The sequence below is a fragment of the Diadema antillarum genome, unplaced genomic scaffold (assembly GCF_040938485.1).
Source record: "Diadema antillarum isolate AM-2024a unplaced genomic scaffold, OU_Dant_1.0 seq00001265_RagTag, whole genome shotgun sequence".
Lineage (NCBI taxonomy): Eukaryota > Metazoa > Echinodermata > Echinoidea > Diadematoida > Diadematidae > Diadema > Diadema antillarum.
The window spans coordinates 838363-856041 of record NW_027272047.1 but is presented as its reverse complement, the minus strand read 5'-3'; the positions used below and the strand labels follow the sequence as shown (position 1 = coordinate 856041).

The 17679-nt window shown below is 39.1% G+C and overlaps 1 protein-coding gene across 1 annotated transcript; it reads left to right on the top strand.

The window, feature by feature from the left end:
- Nucleotides 1-542: 542 nt before the first annotated feature.
- LOC139745433 (transmembrane protein 183-like) lies at nucleotides 543-16443 on the top strand. Its single transcript, XM_071655822.1, has 5 exons — nucleotides 543-665; nucleotides 2907-2996; nucleotides 4178-4441; nucleotides 5966-6146; nucleotides 15035-16443. Exons 1-5 carry the CDS (start codon nucleotides 578-580, stop codon nucleotides 15690-15692), a joined length of 1281 nt encoding a protein of 426 aa, XP_071511923.1. The 5' UTR covers nucleotides 543-577; the 3' UTR covers nucleotides 15693-16443.
- Nucleotides 16444-17679: the final 1236 nt, after the last annotated feature.

The window sequence follows — 17679 nt, the reverse complement described above, 5'->3', positions numbered from 1 at the left end:
ACAGACAAGGACAGGCGCGCGTCTTAGATTATTTTATACCAAAGCAGATCACGTCTCCGAAGTCAAATAGATCTATCCGAAAGGGGAAAAAACACCTGTTTCAATACAGACAACTTTCAGGGAAGAGTGTGAAATAAATAACATAAATGAGTACGTGAATCTGTGGTCAACGCTGGATTGAGAAGTACCAGTTTGACAGTTTACAAGTTCAAGTAAATATCAAGGGCTATAGCGGCTGTCATACTGTCCCATCAGTGAGTTGACCGTACTGTACTCGCGAGGAGCTGCGGAGGTACCGCTAAGCAACATGGCGGCGTGTGCACTGAGGCGTCACATCCGGGGTGCGCGGTGGCGACACCGAGCTCAGCGGGTTGTGAATGGGTGTGATTCTTCTATGTGTAAGAGTTCTGTGATCAGGATCCTAATAAACGAAATCCTATTCATGTGCCCTGTGCTGTGTTTGTTGTATGTTTGAGGTTCTAGAACCCATGAAAGTGACACGTTTTTGCCTGACTTTACTCTAGTGCCGCATATGACAATTGTGACATGCCATGTCTGAGAGGAGTTCCAAGGTAGTATGCCTCGGCGGCGACCTAAAGCCCGGAAAGGAAACGATAAAAGTTCACGTGATCGACTGTCTCTGTCGGGCTACCTTTATGAAGCAGGTCTGTGGGAATTGACTCGTAGTTAAGTCCCATATATTGTATATGATGTAAGCGGCCGGCTATTGCACCATTTCAACCAATATTGGCTGACTGTTGCGCAATCGTTATCTGCAGTAACAACAATGTTACTACTGCTACTAGTACTAGGTCTAGGACTAGATATTGTAATAACTGTTAGGACTACTCTACCATACTAGAATAAACACTTTCCAGGGAATGTCAAGGGTCAGGCGGTTCTTGTTAAAGAAAGCACAGACTGAGCTGCAGAATATCATCTGAGTTTAAGGTTTAGTATTTAGACCTAATTTAAAATAATAATAATAATAATAATAATTGATTAAACTTTAATCATTCAGTGTTATATTTTTCCAGCTGATTCCACTGAGTGAGTTTTGTTTTGTCAGAAGAAACTGTTTTTATGTGTAACTGATTGATTGATCCAGACTGTAGACTGTTGTATCTGTACATAAAAAAGATTCACTGTCACCAGTTTCACATTTGTCCTTTAATGAAGGCATTGGTGTTTGATACGATACCAAGCTACAAGACAACAAAGCCAAAGGAAATAACGGTGGAAGATAGATTCTAATTAATACTTATTCTTGCAAGTTAACTTCTGATACCCGGTACACCGCTGAGTTCATACATTATCCAAACTGTGTGTGGAGTAAACATGGTTTGACAAAATACCGGAATAAATAATTGAGGTTAAAAATGATGCTGAGCACTGCAGCTGCAATTGTCACAGTAACCCCGGGGCACTGTAACCAGTACGTGTTGGGGCCGCTCGTGCGGTTATTGTCACACCTGAGCAAATGTCGTGTCACCACCAGTATACATCGTATCATTTGATGCATAAAGACATGGTAAATGAAGATCAGAGGAATGCAAAATAGAATCACTTTTGGACAGTAAATATTCGGTAATCATGTAGAAATGCACACCTAACAGTTTCTTTGCTGTATGTCGATTAAATGTTGTGCAACTGTTGGAGGTGCTCAAATGAACCATGTGAGAGTATTTTCATGGAATTTGAAAAGTCGAAAAGGCAAAATAAAGAGAGAAATCGCAGTTTGGAAATGTGTCACTCGTGAACTGGGCAAAATCGTGAAATCGGCCCCATCGCAGTGCGTGTGCACCCGTGCATTAGCAAGCAAGGTATAGGTTAGGGTTAGCCCGACCAGACGCTGTGTGAAGAGGGGGGGGGGGGGGGGCTATTTATACAGCGACTGGGCTGTGTATAGTTAGGTTAGGGTTAGTAGGGTTAGGTTAGGGTTGTATTATGATTAAATTGGCTGTTAGATTAGTCAAGGGACATTGATTTTATAGGGAGTCCTTCCGAGACTAAAAAGTTGAAGACCAAAGAAAAAAAAAAAAAAAACGGGAGGACAAAAGATGCTATGCTCTGGAAATTGGCCCCGCCGCTGTATCAATCTCGCAAAAACGCGGTTTGGTGGGGCCGCATTCGCGCATATTATACTGTGGAAGAAAGCCGGCCCCTCCGCCGTGCTAATGTACCGATTTCACAAGTATGCCGTGAACTGCGCATGGGGCCTGGGCACGATCGCCGCACTTTTCATTTGAAATCCGGAATTTTGTACTTTCCCTCCATAATAGACTTTCAAATTCCATGAAACCATGGGACCAAAACCGTCTGATAAAGTCCATCTTAGCATGTCTGATAGCCATAAGAAATTTCATTGACAAATCATTTAAGGGAATATACCTGGTAGTACAAACTGTAGGTATGCATGGTGTGCATTTCTACATGATTACCAAATATTTTACTGAGGATACGTGTAGTCTACATGTAGTCATCTTCATATATTATGTATGCTTTGTATACTGTGTAGTAAAAAACCTATAGATTAAACTGGTTTTGCAGAGGGAAATGGGCCTATGAAGCAAGTTTCACAACATTTCACTATATTTAATCTGCACCCTTTATTTGATTTGATCAACTGCCAAAAACATGTGTATCCTTCAACACCCATCATGGTCAATATTGTACATTCTTGATTAAAGAAAACAAGTTAAGTTAACTATAGAACCTCTGGCTCCTACCACCACCATGTTATCATTTATCTAACACCTTGAATGCAGAAAGTGATGTGTGGAGAGCAGAATTGGAAAGCTTTTGTTTTTCTATTTTTGTAGCATTATTCATTATAGCCCTGACACAAAGGACTGTCAGGTTAAATTTTTCTATGTTTGCTTTTTTTTTCCTGTGTCAAACTCAAGACATAAGAATCACCGACTTTGCAGACAATCCCGCTGCGAAGCTGCCAACACGGATTAGGAAGAAGGCAAGCAAACTCCAGTATAACAAAAGTGAGTCGCTTCTTCTTGTTACATATTCAGTCAAAGCTAGGCAAGGTGTTGTAGGATGGCATCCTTACAAATTGACCGAAAGATCGGTCTGTATCTGTCCGTCGGGGAATGTTCCGCGGAGACTACATCTGGCTTCACGGATCCCCTCCGACAGCGTTAATGGCAAAATATAAAAGAGTCCTCGGGACAGACGGATCTTTCTGTCTACCTTACAAAGTGCAACATGTCAACTTCCTTGCTTTTACAGACACATCAAGTTTCTTTATTCTTTGTTGAGATTTTCCTTGAGTGTTAACGAGATTTTCCTTCGTTTCAGACAGCTAACTTCTGATGGATGGAATTGACCTTTGTTACTAGCTGTCTTAATACAGCTGTACAAACTGACTTTTAAAAGCTAACCTTTCAACTTTTTAGATGATAATAATCATTTGTGACCCGCTACAACAAAAGGATCCTAAAGTCGCGACGGGTGAGCTGAGAAAATCAAGTTTGAAGTGAGATCACCAAAATTTGTCAAAATGTTTGGATTTCTGCTTTTAACATAATTTTGTAGTCTAATGTGTCTTCTATCATCTGCCGAAATTTTGAAGCTAAATGATCAAAGGAAAGGCCTGAAAATAGCAATTTTCTGGGCCATGATTGCCTCGCCTGTCAGCGACTTTAGGATCCTTTTGTTGTAGCGGGTCACATTTGACTCTAAGACTGTCTCCACTGGAATACAGCTTTCTGTCTGTACCATTAAAAAAAGGGAAGATAGGAAACTGATACCAAAACAATGAATACTATACGAGAATTCCATCTTGTGATATTTTTAGGGAAAAGAAATGATTGTATCCTTAAATACTGTAGATATTAGATGAGTGTGCACTCTCCAACCATACCAGATTAATCTGTGTAAACAAGTAGCAATGAGTGAGCAGTTTTATAGATTTTGATATGAAATTGATCAGTAAGTGCCTGGGCACTGAAAAAAAAGCTGTTCAGAAACTATGACAGAATTGCACATCAGCTTGAGAAGGTGACTGCTTTCTTTGTCCAACATGCTTGAAAAAAAATGATTAAAGCTCCCTAGAATTTGTCATTATTGATTGAAATAGATGAATAAACACTCAAATTGAAATAGATATTTGAATTGATTTGTTTCCTTATTCTTTTTCCTCAATTTGCCTGAATTTTGAAAGTGCAACTCCTTCCTGAGCTATCCACACACACGCAACCCCAGGGAATGAGAAAGTTAGTCATGGAGGAAGAGGAATCGGGCGAGATGAAGGGAAAAAGTGACCAGCGGGACGATGACAATGATTTGAACTGGGACGAGAAGGACTGGGACGATGACTTCGACTACGATCTTGAGGGTGGGACAGAGGGATCCAATCTTCACCTTGACGATTCATTTGATGAGCAAGAAGAAGAAGGCAACACGAAAAAGGCTGTACATAGAAGAGGTATAAAGTACAGCTCGTTCATCTTTATTTCATATCATTTGTGTCACTTATTTCATTTAGGACAAAAATGCAGTATGACTGTTGCAAAGTAGAAAAGCACTGTGAGATCCCAGATCTCTGCCAAACAGCTGCATTCCAGCGATGATCTCAGTCTTGCATAGAGATCAGTGATTTCCACCCATATGTATGCGTGCAGAAAGTCGTCTGATTTCCCAATATAGAGGCCTTTGTTACATCATAAACCCTCAGCTGCAAAGCACGCCTTTCCCTAGCAGAAACTAGAGCATGCACTTTGATAGTGCATGTATGAAAACATCGAAAATGCACAGCTTGTACTCCCAAGTTCATTGACTCTACCTACATAAATATTGTAAATCCTTCATAAAAATCCATACAAATTTCCAGGTCACTACCAAAATTTAATCATCTGTTCCTTGTGTCATTCTCAACCTTTCCTGCAAGTTTCATCCAAATCCGTTCACAACCTTGTTATTATGCACGCGGACAAACAAACCAACTGTAATGAAAACATAACGTCCTCCCTTGGCGGAGGTAATAAGCGTGTGAATACACAAGTACTCAAAATAGATAGAACGATACAAACTTTTAATGAGAGAAAATACTATGAAATGAAATGTAATAGATGTTGAGAGCTTGAGTAAAATATGCAAAGTTCGCAAGCTGTTGACTAAATTGGGCAAGTGATATGTGCCCAGGCACCTGGCTTGCAGTACTTGCTGAAAAAAAAGATTTTCAGAATTCAATAATTCTTCCAAACGTGTCCTTGTTGTGCTACAAGTGTGGATAAAGCAGTGTAAGGTAACATTGATCATTTTTGTATAATTAATTTTATGTCTGTGCTTCTTATCTTGTCAAGATAATGTGCCTCTTTTTTTTAAAGCCATGTGCATCTTTTTTAAGTGTAACGCATGCAGTATCTAACAAAAATTAAAACCGTATTGTGCTTTGTTTGATTGATATATTGATACATGTTTCTAGAGACAATAGTTAGCTGGAAAGTAGAGCTTTAAACCTAATTACCGTAACCCCTATCATGTTACGACAACTTTCTTGTTAGACTTATAGCTCATTGCTACTCCTGAGTGCACTTGCAAATTTGTACTTACATGTTCAGGAAACTTAGAAGATGAAGATGACTTGTCTTTGTTCATTGGAACTGATATAAGGTGTAATTCTAAAGCTAAGTGTAACTGTTTGTTTCTTTGCTTTTTCATACTTTATATCTTTGGTTGAGAATGAGAAGGGTATTAAAGTTGTCTCGAACACTATGGGGGTTTTTTTGGCAACTTTTGAAAACGTTCATCTCATTCTCACCCCATGATATGTCCTTCAGATTTTAGCAAAGCAATCATTCTTTTCAGAATAAATCAAGTGTTAGTTCGAGGTCTGTCATTGTGTCTGTAGCCTCAGGAATAGGAATCATTTTTTTCCCTGTAGTGTTGTATGTTTTATTTCTTTTTATCTATTCATTTTTTTATGGCTGTCCTCTTTATTTGTTTACAGGTTCAAAGAAAAAGCGTTCAGCTCAGACTACTGTTGACGAGGGCGTAGTCTATCCCTCAGACCTGTGGTTTGTCCTGGCAAATTACATCCAGCCGACAGATATCGGCACGTTTGCCACTTTGTGCAGGGACGCCCACTGGGCTACGAGAACCGCAACTTTCTGGAGGAAGCTTTACCACAGGTGGGTGTCGGACAATCTCTTTGTCACCCATCCCCCCCCCCCCCCCCCCCCCCCAGTTTGCAAGCAGTTAGCACAAACCCTTGTGGGCTGTAAAGGAGTCTGCACCAAGACTTCTACTTGCACCACTGACAGCAGACACATAGTGCGCATGAAAATAATTATGAAGTGTTAAGTTTGTTTTTTGAGAAATTAATTATATGTAAAATAATGATATGCACATGAAGGCGCAAATACAATGTATTCATATGTAAATGACGCACCTCAAATACAACAACAACAATGACACTGTATCAATAGCCTCTAGAGTACTAGCCTTTTGTCAAGGCCCACTCGCTGTATAATGGCTATAACTGGCGAGAGAAGTAATGCGGGCGCAGTGAGCGTGTCAGCGCGAGGACCTTTTATGATCTGCTTCACATATTATTCATGGCACATGAACCCTGCTGAATAGTCATATGAAGGGGTTCTGGTCCACCAATAGAAAGGCTTACTTCCCACATCCTTCATCTTGCCGTTGTTTGGCCTGTTCACATGCATCACTGACCACCAGTGGAGGTCTGTGGCAGGCAGTCACCATCTATGCAAATTGGGCTCGAGCAGACAGACATGCAGATTGTTTGATTTTTGTTCCCCATTTTGGGGAGCAAAAGTTGGTACTTTAAAGGGCTAACATGAAGATGTCAATCAGATTTCAAAAGGCCCTCAAGGACTGTCCACCTCTGCTGAGCCTGCTTCGTTAGCTCCCATTCGCTCACCAACACACGTACAACGAGGTAAAGGGCCTTGACAAAAGGCTATATGTGACCCTGCACCTCAAAACAAACAAAAAGTCGCCAGACATGAATTTTTAGTTGAGACCATATTCTGAAAGAGCAGACTTTAAGCTTTAAAATGATGTATAACTCAAATCAAATGGACTCTCCTAACCTCTCTAAATATTGGAAAGAAAGCACAAACTCGGGAAACGTGGGAACTGAGAAAAGAGGCTCTGAAGTACAGTGTCTATTCAAGCGCTTAATCTTTACCAAACCGTGCTGGCTGTGCGATGAATGGGACAAAAAAACAGGAAGTAAACCACCAGAGTAACAACAATGAAGGGATTATCAGATTAAACTGAAATTAAGCATGCCTTATTAACACATTCTGTCCATAATTAATGCCAACTTTCAAAGCAGTAGCACTTTCCTTTCAAAAGTTATTAGAGTTGAAAGAGAAGAGTGTGGATAACGTTTTTCAGAAATGAAAAAGGGATTCTGAAGACACACCTAATCACACTATTCTACCAAAAATGTTCGAGATAAACTGCTAAAACAACACACTTTCCTGCCCGTTTTATGATACCAAATTTTAGCATAATGTAAAAGAAGACCCGCTCTTTCAGAAAATATGAAAAAGTCAAGTTTGACCCATTTCACTTATTTTCAGTTCTCACGCAAAATCAGTGTGTGCGACTTTATGTTCATTTTGAGGTGCACGGTCACATATGTACTGCAGTACAGGGCCATGGGACAGGATGACATCTTCACTGCTGCCCTAGAACTGCATCGTTAATCTGAAGGATTTATATCACTCAGTCTTCTTGACAGCATGATTGTCAGTATGTTTCCAATGTCGCTGCGTTAAGATTACGTAGGATTACTCTGACAAGTTTTAATAGGAGTCACCTGAACGCCACTGATAACTTGACGAGTTCCAGCTTACAACACAGCCATGAGAGGATTACCAGTAAAGTTGGCTCTGGATTAAATTTGACTGAAACAGAGGCAGGCTAAAAATACCTGGGAAGGTTTGATAATGAAGGGTTTTATGATATCTTATAGTTAATCACTCAGCCAGCAATATAAATATAAATCCATAAAGAAAGTAAGAATGATTTTTGATAGCCCAACTCACAGATGCCAGCAGAGTTCATGTGCCGGCCATTGCAATCATCATCATTCTTAACAAATTGTTCTTACTACGAATTATTACATTTTGATTGTGGGGAGACAGAAATTTTGCTCGTACATCTTATGGATGATCAACTTTATATGCATATGACATGAAACGAAAGCATGACTTCTAAAAATTTCTGATCATTGTACCACATTTGCGCTTGAGCTCAAAGACTCAGATTGTGATTATCCATCACTAGTACAGTAGATAACTTGAAATCATTATTACCTCCACCAAGGGAGGAGGTTATGTTTTCGTTACAGTTGGTTTGTGTGTTCGTTCGTTCGTTAGTTAGTTTGTCCGTGTGCAAAATAACTCAAAAAGTAGTGAACCGATTGGGATGAAACTTGCAGGAAAGGTTGAAAATGACACAAGTACCAAACGACCAACTTTTGTTAGTGATCCGAGAATTTGTGGGGAGTTTATGAAGGATTTTTGATATTTTGGCAGGTAGGGTCAATGAACTTGGGAGTTCAGGCTGCGCGTATTTGAGGTTTGCCTGCGCGCACTAAAGTGCGTGCTCTAGTTTCTGCTAGGGCGAGGCGCGCCCTGCAGCTGAGGGTTTATGACGTAACAAAGGCTTCTATATTGGGAAATCGGGCGACTTTCAGCACACTATAAACACTTTCAGCATGCTATAAGTATGTATGGGTGGAAATCACTGATATCTACAAGGAAGAACAAAATCAGTGGTGGAAGTGAGCTGCATGCCTGGCAGAGGTCTGCGCTCTCAGAGTGCCTCTCTAGTTTGTTTTGTTAACAGCAAAACAGACGACTACATGTAACTCCATTGAGCAGTCAATGCTGCTGTAGAAGACCAATAGCAAGAGAACAATCTTCAATTGTTTATGAAAAGAAAGGAAAGCAAAAGAAGATCTATCTTTTAGTCTAGGAAGTCTATTTATCAGTCTATCAGTTTATCTACAGATTGTGTGTTATCTACAAATGTCTTGCTACACGTTATGTAGTGACCTTTATTCATGATAAGGATTCATTTCATTTTTAATATTCTTACACACTTTATTTGTATATCTATACTGTTTTGTTCAGCTGTAACAAAGTTTTTAAACTACAAAAGAAAACTTGGTCACAAGGATTTACTTATAATGGGAATTGCCTGTATTTCTGTGAGACGAGGATCAAACACTCTATTCTTTACAATAGAATGATACAATTTCAAGGTAAACTGAACTCTCTTGAAAAAAATAACCAAACAAAAACAGTAAACATAAAAAATAACGAATTCACACAAGACTCTTTCCTTTCTAACGCCATTCATTTATATACAGAGTGCGACAAAAAAAAATGCATCATTTAGGCAAGGCATAAGTCTGGTAACATCAGCCACAATGGATTGAAAACATGAAGAGGCTTATTTAAGGCAAGGATTTGGCTTTGCATAATATATTTCTGTATTTCTACTTCACATGCGCTATTCAATGTGAGTTCACCTGTCTCAGTGTTATCTTCATGTTCAACTCGGACCGTAAGGCAACTATGTAGAAATCTTTGTTACTCTCGCACAATAGTTAATATTCCAAATGGTATCTCTTGAAAATTGGTAGGCTCAAGCTACAAATTATTGTATGATGGGCAAGGCTGATCTTAATTTGCTGTTCTTGTGACAAAATAGACAAGTGTTTATGTAAAGCACAAATATTTTAATGCTGTAAAAAGAAAATAAAATCTTTTAGGAGCTTTATGTTTTAGACACCTCCGCATCATTTTTCAAGCTCAATGTGCGCCCACTCGAAATTCTATTTTCATACAAGATTTGTCAGCACTTTTAGTGGAAGTTCATATCAATGAGGTGTCCTTTGTTTGAACTATTACTGCTCATTAGATATTTTTAGACAAGTTTACAATGTCACTTTACCTTGTTATAGTTGTGAACTATCATTGTGCAAGGGCTGTTGTTAAGAGTTTACAATAATTGTTTGATATAGATTGTACACCCATTCCTGATGAGCTGAAACTTAACACTTCATGTATGGTAGCACTTTCTGTTGTCACTATACACATGTACTATGAATTTAGTCTTATTTCCTAGCATAATAAATAAGACCATGCCAGACAGTTTTATTTGTAGAGCATTGTTTCTCCCCACAAATTTAAAAATAATTGTAGAGTTATCTTAATATCTGAATAGATGAGGAACAGCTGTGGAACTAAAGAAATAGTAAAAATGAAGAATAGTCGTTACTTGACATCAGTTTGTCAAAGAGAGAGAGAGAGAGAGAGAGAGAAGATTTGATTTAAAATATACAAGAAACAGTGTTCTGCAGCAAGTACTGACGTATTTCTTTAATGTATGAATATGTCATGTAATATGAAGCATATCACAATATTGTAATTATATTCTGTATTTTGATTCTCTCATGCTGTTCTGTATCAATACGCTGAGAAACACCCATAGGTCCGTAAGCATTGCATGAATGTCATTTATTATTATAATGATAATTATTGGTATCATCATCATTAATTTTAATGTAATTATTATGATATTATGCGATATTTATGTGGTGTGTGTGTGTGCGTGTATATGCAATAATGATACGATACATTTGTTACGATTTTGCACATTCATTTGCACATACAATACCTCTGAGAATAAGTCGCAAGAGACAGTTGATCAGCAACTTAGCATCTTCCTCATACAACATCTATTCAATTCTGTCTCAGACTATACCGTGTACCTTTTGTTCAGCTTGGAGAACACTCCCAACTTATATATAAAAAGAAAGAAAAGAAGAAAAAACATTATGCACTGAGTAAAAGTCGGCGTGGGTATAAAAGAAGGTGAAGGTCATGTTTTCAATTGTCCATCATTCGGTTTGACGTCAGGCAGCGTACCAAGGGGAATTTCCCTACTGCTCCGCTTCAAAGCAAATCAAGTTAAATTATGTGTAACAATACAGACTTGTCTTTTAGAAATGAAAATGTACATTCGCTCTTCTTCGTAGGTGTATTTTTTTTTCATAGTATTTCGTTTTGTTTGAGCGAAATGTTACTGCACTTAGCCCAGGGTAGTACAATTTCTACATTGGTATCGATGCGAATGCGTAATTAGGTGATACGCTATCAGCGTATCACCTATTGTGATTGTCAAAATCTCTCTTTATTTCTTTTTATTCTTCTTTCTTTCTGGACAATTTTGTGTCATCAATATCTCAAGAATGACATTACGGAATAACATGACATTTTCAGGGAACATGTCTCATGACAATATCTAGCCACAATAAGGTTTTCATGACAGTAACATATCTATGACGTCGTCTAGGCGCCATTTTGTGATTTTTGGACCATGTTACATGATCGATCATAACTTCATAACTAAAGGTCATTTCTGTATCATTTTTTGTGGACATAAAGTTCAGGTCACGTTCTATCTTACTTCTTTTGATGCTAATTACCTAGGACATCATTAAGTGCGCGTAAGCGCGCGTCAAAATTTTAAAAGGCTCAAAACAACTTTCCAATGGGAAATCTCGAAGTTTCAGACAATTTTATGCGTTTCAAACAATTTTGCGCGTGCGCGTCCGTCCGCGCATTTTCGCGCGCACAGCGCGTCAGCAACATGAAAATACACTTTTTTTGACAGATTTGGATTCCTGATACTTTGAGCAACAATATCCATTGATTTCTAATCGATTCCTACAAATAACAAAGCAATGCACTTGCGTCAAAGTTCAAATTTCGCGTGCGCGTCTATGTGCAAATATAGTGAAAAAACATGTCTTTGTTTATTTCGCCATAGCTCTTTAAAACGTCAGGTGACCCTATGTTTTTATTGCATATTACAAAAGCATATAAATTGGACATGACGTTTCAAGTATCATTATTTCCATAATTACATTATGACGTCATCATATCGTCATCTGAAATCAAAAAAGTGGAATTAATTTTTTTGAGGTACTGTTTCTGACATTCATTTGCTCGTATCTCTGTTGTTTAAGCTCAATATTATCCCAAATTCAGATATGTTGTACTTTGAACATTTGCCTTTCAAGTCCATGTCATGGTTTTGAAATTTGATGACGTCATCATGCTTTAAATTGTGTTTAAAGGTAAAGACGCAAAATCGGACAAGTTTACGTGTTATGTCTATGGGAGGTGATTTTTTTAGAAACCATGCATTGACTTGACAACGTTTAAGCACCTTTATCTCAGCTGATTTTGCTTCATTTCCTCTGAAACTTATTTATGTTGTAGCTGTGACAATAAGCTGCAGTAATCATGCATTTTATTCTTTGAAATCTCCTCATGAGGTTGACAATTTTGCAATTTAAAACTGAAAATGAGAATGGAATGCGGACCAAACGATTCCTGATTCATCTTTCACGTACATAAGCTTACGTTCCTCTAATTTTCTCGTCGAGACGTATGGTCGAGTGGTTAGAGGCGTCGTCTTAGAAACGTGAGGTTGCACACGTACGGGTTTGATCCTCACAAGAGCACGAAAGAAAATAATATATTTTTTTTACTTTTTTTCTTCAATAGAGTACTACACCTTCGTCCATGTAGAAATCACGTTTGCATGTAAACACACCTATACGCACACACTCACACAGTATACCTTTGTTTTGCGTTGGAGACTGCATTACTTCGACTGCTGCAAAATTATAGTTTTGCAGGTTGGGCTTTTCAAACTGATATAGTATACTGTCACAACATGAAATTTGTTCATATTAATTCAGTAACACAATGTAGTCGTGGTTACTTTGTGCTGATTTATACATGTAACAAGCTATACATTGTAAAAAAGGTATTCAGTCTTCTGTATTGATGATTATTTGTCAATTAGTGGTTTTTGTGGAGTTTCAGATAGTGATAAAAAGTATGGATGATAAGTGCAGCGATAATTCCTATAGTTAGTTCAAAGCTGTGTTACAGATGTTTGATACATACATTTAGCATTGTGTGTGTGTATATACGTGTGTATACAGGTTGGCCATATGACACATGCTAGACAATTACTCTTAATTGATTAGCAAACGTGATCAGCTATGGAACTGAATATGGTACTAATGTATGATGTTAATGATTCTGATTAAACTGTGACGAGTTTAAAGGGATAGCGTAACTGTGTGTAAAAATAAGGCAATTATAAGGATATTTTAGGGCAATTTGATAACCATGCCTATAATAATTTCATACAGGTACTAATGCCTGCCTCATATTCAAATGATAGATCGTCATGTCAATAGCAAACTGACAACGTACGATGAATGTGTTATATATTGAACAACTGTCTTTCAAGTCCATAACGTTCCCCATATTTTCCCGTCGAGACGTGTCGCCGAGTGGTTAAAGGCGACGTCTCAGAGACGTGAGGTTGCGGGTTCGAACCCCACAAGATCACGAAACAAAATAATTAGCTACTTTACTGTTTTTTTTTCTTCAATTTTGTATTACATATTCGTCCATGTAGAAATCACGTTCGTATATAAACGCACCTATACACACACACAGACACACACACACGCCATATCCCTCTTTTTTGTGTGTTGGAGACCACATTGCTTCGACTGCAGCAACATTTTGCAGGTTGACTTTGTCAAACCGATCATAGTATGTAATGACGACGACTGAGGTGTTGTACTTTGAACAATTTTCTTTCAAGACCATGTCATTGTTTTGTAATTTGATGACGTCATTACACTGAAAATTGTGATTAAAGGCAAGGTATCAAAACCAGCCGATTATAGGTTTTATGTCTGCGGGACGTATTTTTCCCAAGTTGCCAGAAATGGCATAGCGACCTCAGTCGTTACAAGGCCGCTTTTCCGTCTAGCAATGCAATAGATGTTCACACGGCCACGTTAGTTGAGTGGGCATTGACTTTCCCCCCGTTATATCTATACATTGTTGTTGTTTTTTTGTCTTACCATTTCCGTGGATGACCCGTGGTCGAGTGGTTACAGATACGGTTTCGCATGCACGCTCAATATAACTTCAAGGTGCCTATATCACATTCTTTTCTTTGTCGATCACAGATGACTGTCATCTCATGACCACAAGCGTATCACCTAACTCGTCCTCAATGTGACGAGTTTTCATGTCTCGTTCAAATTGGCAGTGCCTCCAGGGACAGACCAATTTATTACTGAGATCTAGCAACGTGACCGTGCATTGCTTTCTTAAGCAGCAACACGTTACAATTTCCCACGTGATACCCATTACTAAAGGTAACCAAGGATGTGGCGATTATTCAGTAAAATGAATGAGAACTTTGAAACATTCACGGCCTGTTCGTTGAACGGTAATGTGTGTGGGTTTGTCGTTATTTTTAGTCCTATAGATATTGTGTTTGAAACGTGAAGGTGAACCGCTGTTTCACTTGCAAGCGTAATATCTCGATGCCATTGACCTTGGAAATTCTAGAAAAAAATAAGAGAAGAATGAAAAAGAGAAAAAGTTCGTCATGTTGAGAAAGGAAACTTCTAACATTATATGACTGCATGAAATTATGCAGGCAATTTCTGTTTTTGTTATATTCCGACAAGAAGCTTTCTATTATTCAATACCGTCCGTTGTTGTGCTTTTGAATAATCAAAACAATACGAATGGCAAATGCCTTACACCCGATTGAAGTATGGCTACGCAGATTTCAAGAGAACCAAAGCCCAAATATTAATGTGGATTGATTAAAAGCAGCAATATTTAGTAGAACGCATCAGTGAAAGTTTGAGGAAAATATTGTACAATCGATCCAAAAGTGATAATGATCTTTTAGATTTGAAAAATACATGTAATAAAAATTCGCGGCCCGGTCGGTCGCGGTACTCCGCATACATGTTATACATAATTATTTCATTATGTATAATTACATGAATCGATCCTCGGATCGGGATATAGCGGAGAATGCGGCGCTTTTTTTTAACCTGTATTTCTTGAAGTAAACCGCATGTATACCAATGGTAACGTTCTTGTGTCTATCTTCATTGCAACAGATGCGTCAACCAATCGGTTCAGTTACCTTCTTATCTACGACCTTCCTCGGTAAAACGGGTCGCAGGTCTCCGTGCCACGGTAATAAAAGCCTTGTACCACACCCATGAACCGTACAAGACGGCCCTCAATAACCTCTCTCCCGTTGGCGACGGCAAGTATTCTCCGGAGGCCGCCACGAACTACACCTGTCTCTACACCTGGTGGTCGCGCGGGAGGCTTGGCGGACATTTTACCCACTTTCTGAAGATGCGGGATTGTGCCAAGCCCTGCAAGATACCCGCGGGTACGATGGGGCACTCCCAGCCCGCGCTACACGAGAATCCGGACGGTCGCGACTGTATTATGCGCATACACTGCGCTAGCTTTCAGGACGTGCCGCTGGCGCGCATCATGGGCCTACAGCTCGTGCGTTCGTCCGTCTGTGTCGGTGCGGACATGCGGTACCATCGGTTGAAGCTGGTGTTCGGGCGGTTGGACCGGCGTGGTACCGGCGTCCCGTCTAGTCTCGTTACGGTGTCCCTGGACCCGGTAATACGGATGGAGGTGCTCCACTGGTGGCATCCGCAGTTCTCCGAGAGTTCCAGGCCCTCCGTGGACAGGGCCATCACGGACAACCTGGTCAACGCAAGAGAAGACCGGTTCTGGGAGGGACTTTGATAATAAAGACTTATATAAAAACAGTCAACCTCGCCGTAGTATCAGATGTAATAATAATTGAGTTTATCAAAACACTTTTGGCCTTGAAAAATTGGGTTCCCAATATTCATGAGTGCAATCACGGATAAGTCCAAAGTCAGTTTGTCATGATTAAAGCTCTGATTACTTCCGTTATCTCTCAGAATAGTAATACCATGTAATGTCAGAATTGAAGTTATACGCGTTGTTTTCGTTGTTTCAATTTGCTTTGTAGTACATTATAATTTCTTATCAGTCTTTCTTCTGTGCTTTTGATAAAGGACAGACCGCAAGGAAACAACCACTCTTTCGTTTGGAATTGCCGTCCCTCGAAAAGCGTAGTGAGAGGACGTAGTAGGGCACTTTCGCTACCCGACTGGAAGGCCGAGAGAAGGCCGAAGCAAATTATCGGCTTTGACATTCCCCGCACTCGGACTGCCATCCCCATTTCTTGTGCATCTCAAGCAGATTCGCTTTTCTGTGTGGATGGAGCCGTAGCGGCAGGATCGCTGATTGGCTGACTGCTCAGTCGTGTCCAACATCGGGACCGGACCACTGAACTAGAAACACGTTTCTAGTTCAGTGGACCGGACGCTACTTTGGCCAAGAACCGTTCTCGTTTTTGCCAGGACGCGAGGTTTTTCGGATTTGAACATGCGGCACGCTCAAGTAGCGGCCGCGTCTTCCTTGTTCACTTGTTGTTTCCTTGTTTACTAAGTTGTACTATGTCAGGACGGAAGAAACATCCACTAGTTTGAATAATGTTTATAGCAAAATGGTCATTCTAACTGACAAAAAACAGGTACATCATGGTGTTTATGCTCTATTCAAAGTGCGCGAGAGACCGATTTTTCTGTTGTTGTTTTTCCAGTTTGTATATTACACCTTCCTTTCTCAGTTATTTCGACAATAATTATACGTAAAAAGAATTTTTCCATTTCATCCGTAAGAACGAGACAAAAGAAGGGTCACGTGAATAACCATCCCAAGTAAATTATAAACGTACATGTATTATGTTACGTAATGACCTACGAGCATTGGCATTAGCCAGGGAAAGTTTATAATCAATGTATATGTTAAATAGTGTGGCAACTGTTTCACGACCAGGACAGTCTCTTCATGATGGTCTTATAAATTTGTCGAAGTACTAAAAGGCTTATTCTTTGCACATGTATTAGCCTATGTATAAAGTATTATATATTGTAATCCATAAAGAAATCGCTAAAAACCACAGTTCATTTTGTGCGGATTCCATGTGTAAACATTGATTTTCTGATTTAGGTTTTATTATATTTCTCCCAAGTTCTAGGCTTTCTATGGAAATATTGTTTCGTCAAATACCTGCCACTGAAATAGTTTAAGATTAGTTGTACGCAAGATATATTTACGCGACTCTGCAGTTTAGATGAGGTTAAATGAGGTTGATATTTAGGCGTGTATGAATTAGTGAAAAAAAAAAGAATATTACATTAAATCAGATTCGTAACTATGACAAGTACAACGTGGCATTGTGTAACTTCATACAATGGCAATTATAAATTTTTCCACCAGCATAGTCGTATTATTTTTTTTTTCCGACTGTGACCTGCTGTGGTGGTGATAACGCTTTACATTAAATATCCCAACGTTTTCATTCGTTTTTGGAAGGACACATTGCCTTACAAAATGTATTCCACTTTCATTTAACTATTTCTTTTGTTACTTACTTTCGAACTTTCTTGGATGAGGTGGTTGTATTTTGACATGTATTTCTGCTTTCTTGTTATCATGAATTGATTTAGTTCTTACATACATGCTCAGTGAAAGGGCATGATGTGCTTATTTCTTCACGTACCAGCCCTGACCTTTCAATTTTATATACTTGCTTGTACACCTACGTATTCATCACACAGCTCTTCTGAGGGTTGAGGAGATAGATTTATATTTTTGCAGTCTCCGCTCGTTTGAACAACACCTTTTATCTTTAGTA

Coding starts and splice junctions, on each gene's coding strand:
- LOC139745433 (XM_071655822.1), top strand. CDS start 578: ATGCCTCGGCGGCGACCTAAAGCCCGGAAAGGAAACGATAAAAGTTCA. Junction 2,997..4,177: donor CAAACTCCAGTATAACAAAA/GTGAGTCGCTTC, acceptor GAATTTTGAAAG/TGCAACTCCTTCCTGAGCTA. Junction 4,442..5,965: donor AAAGGCTGTACATAGAAGAG/GTATAAAGTACA, acceptor ATTTGTTTACAG/GTTCAAAGAAAAAGCGTTCA.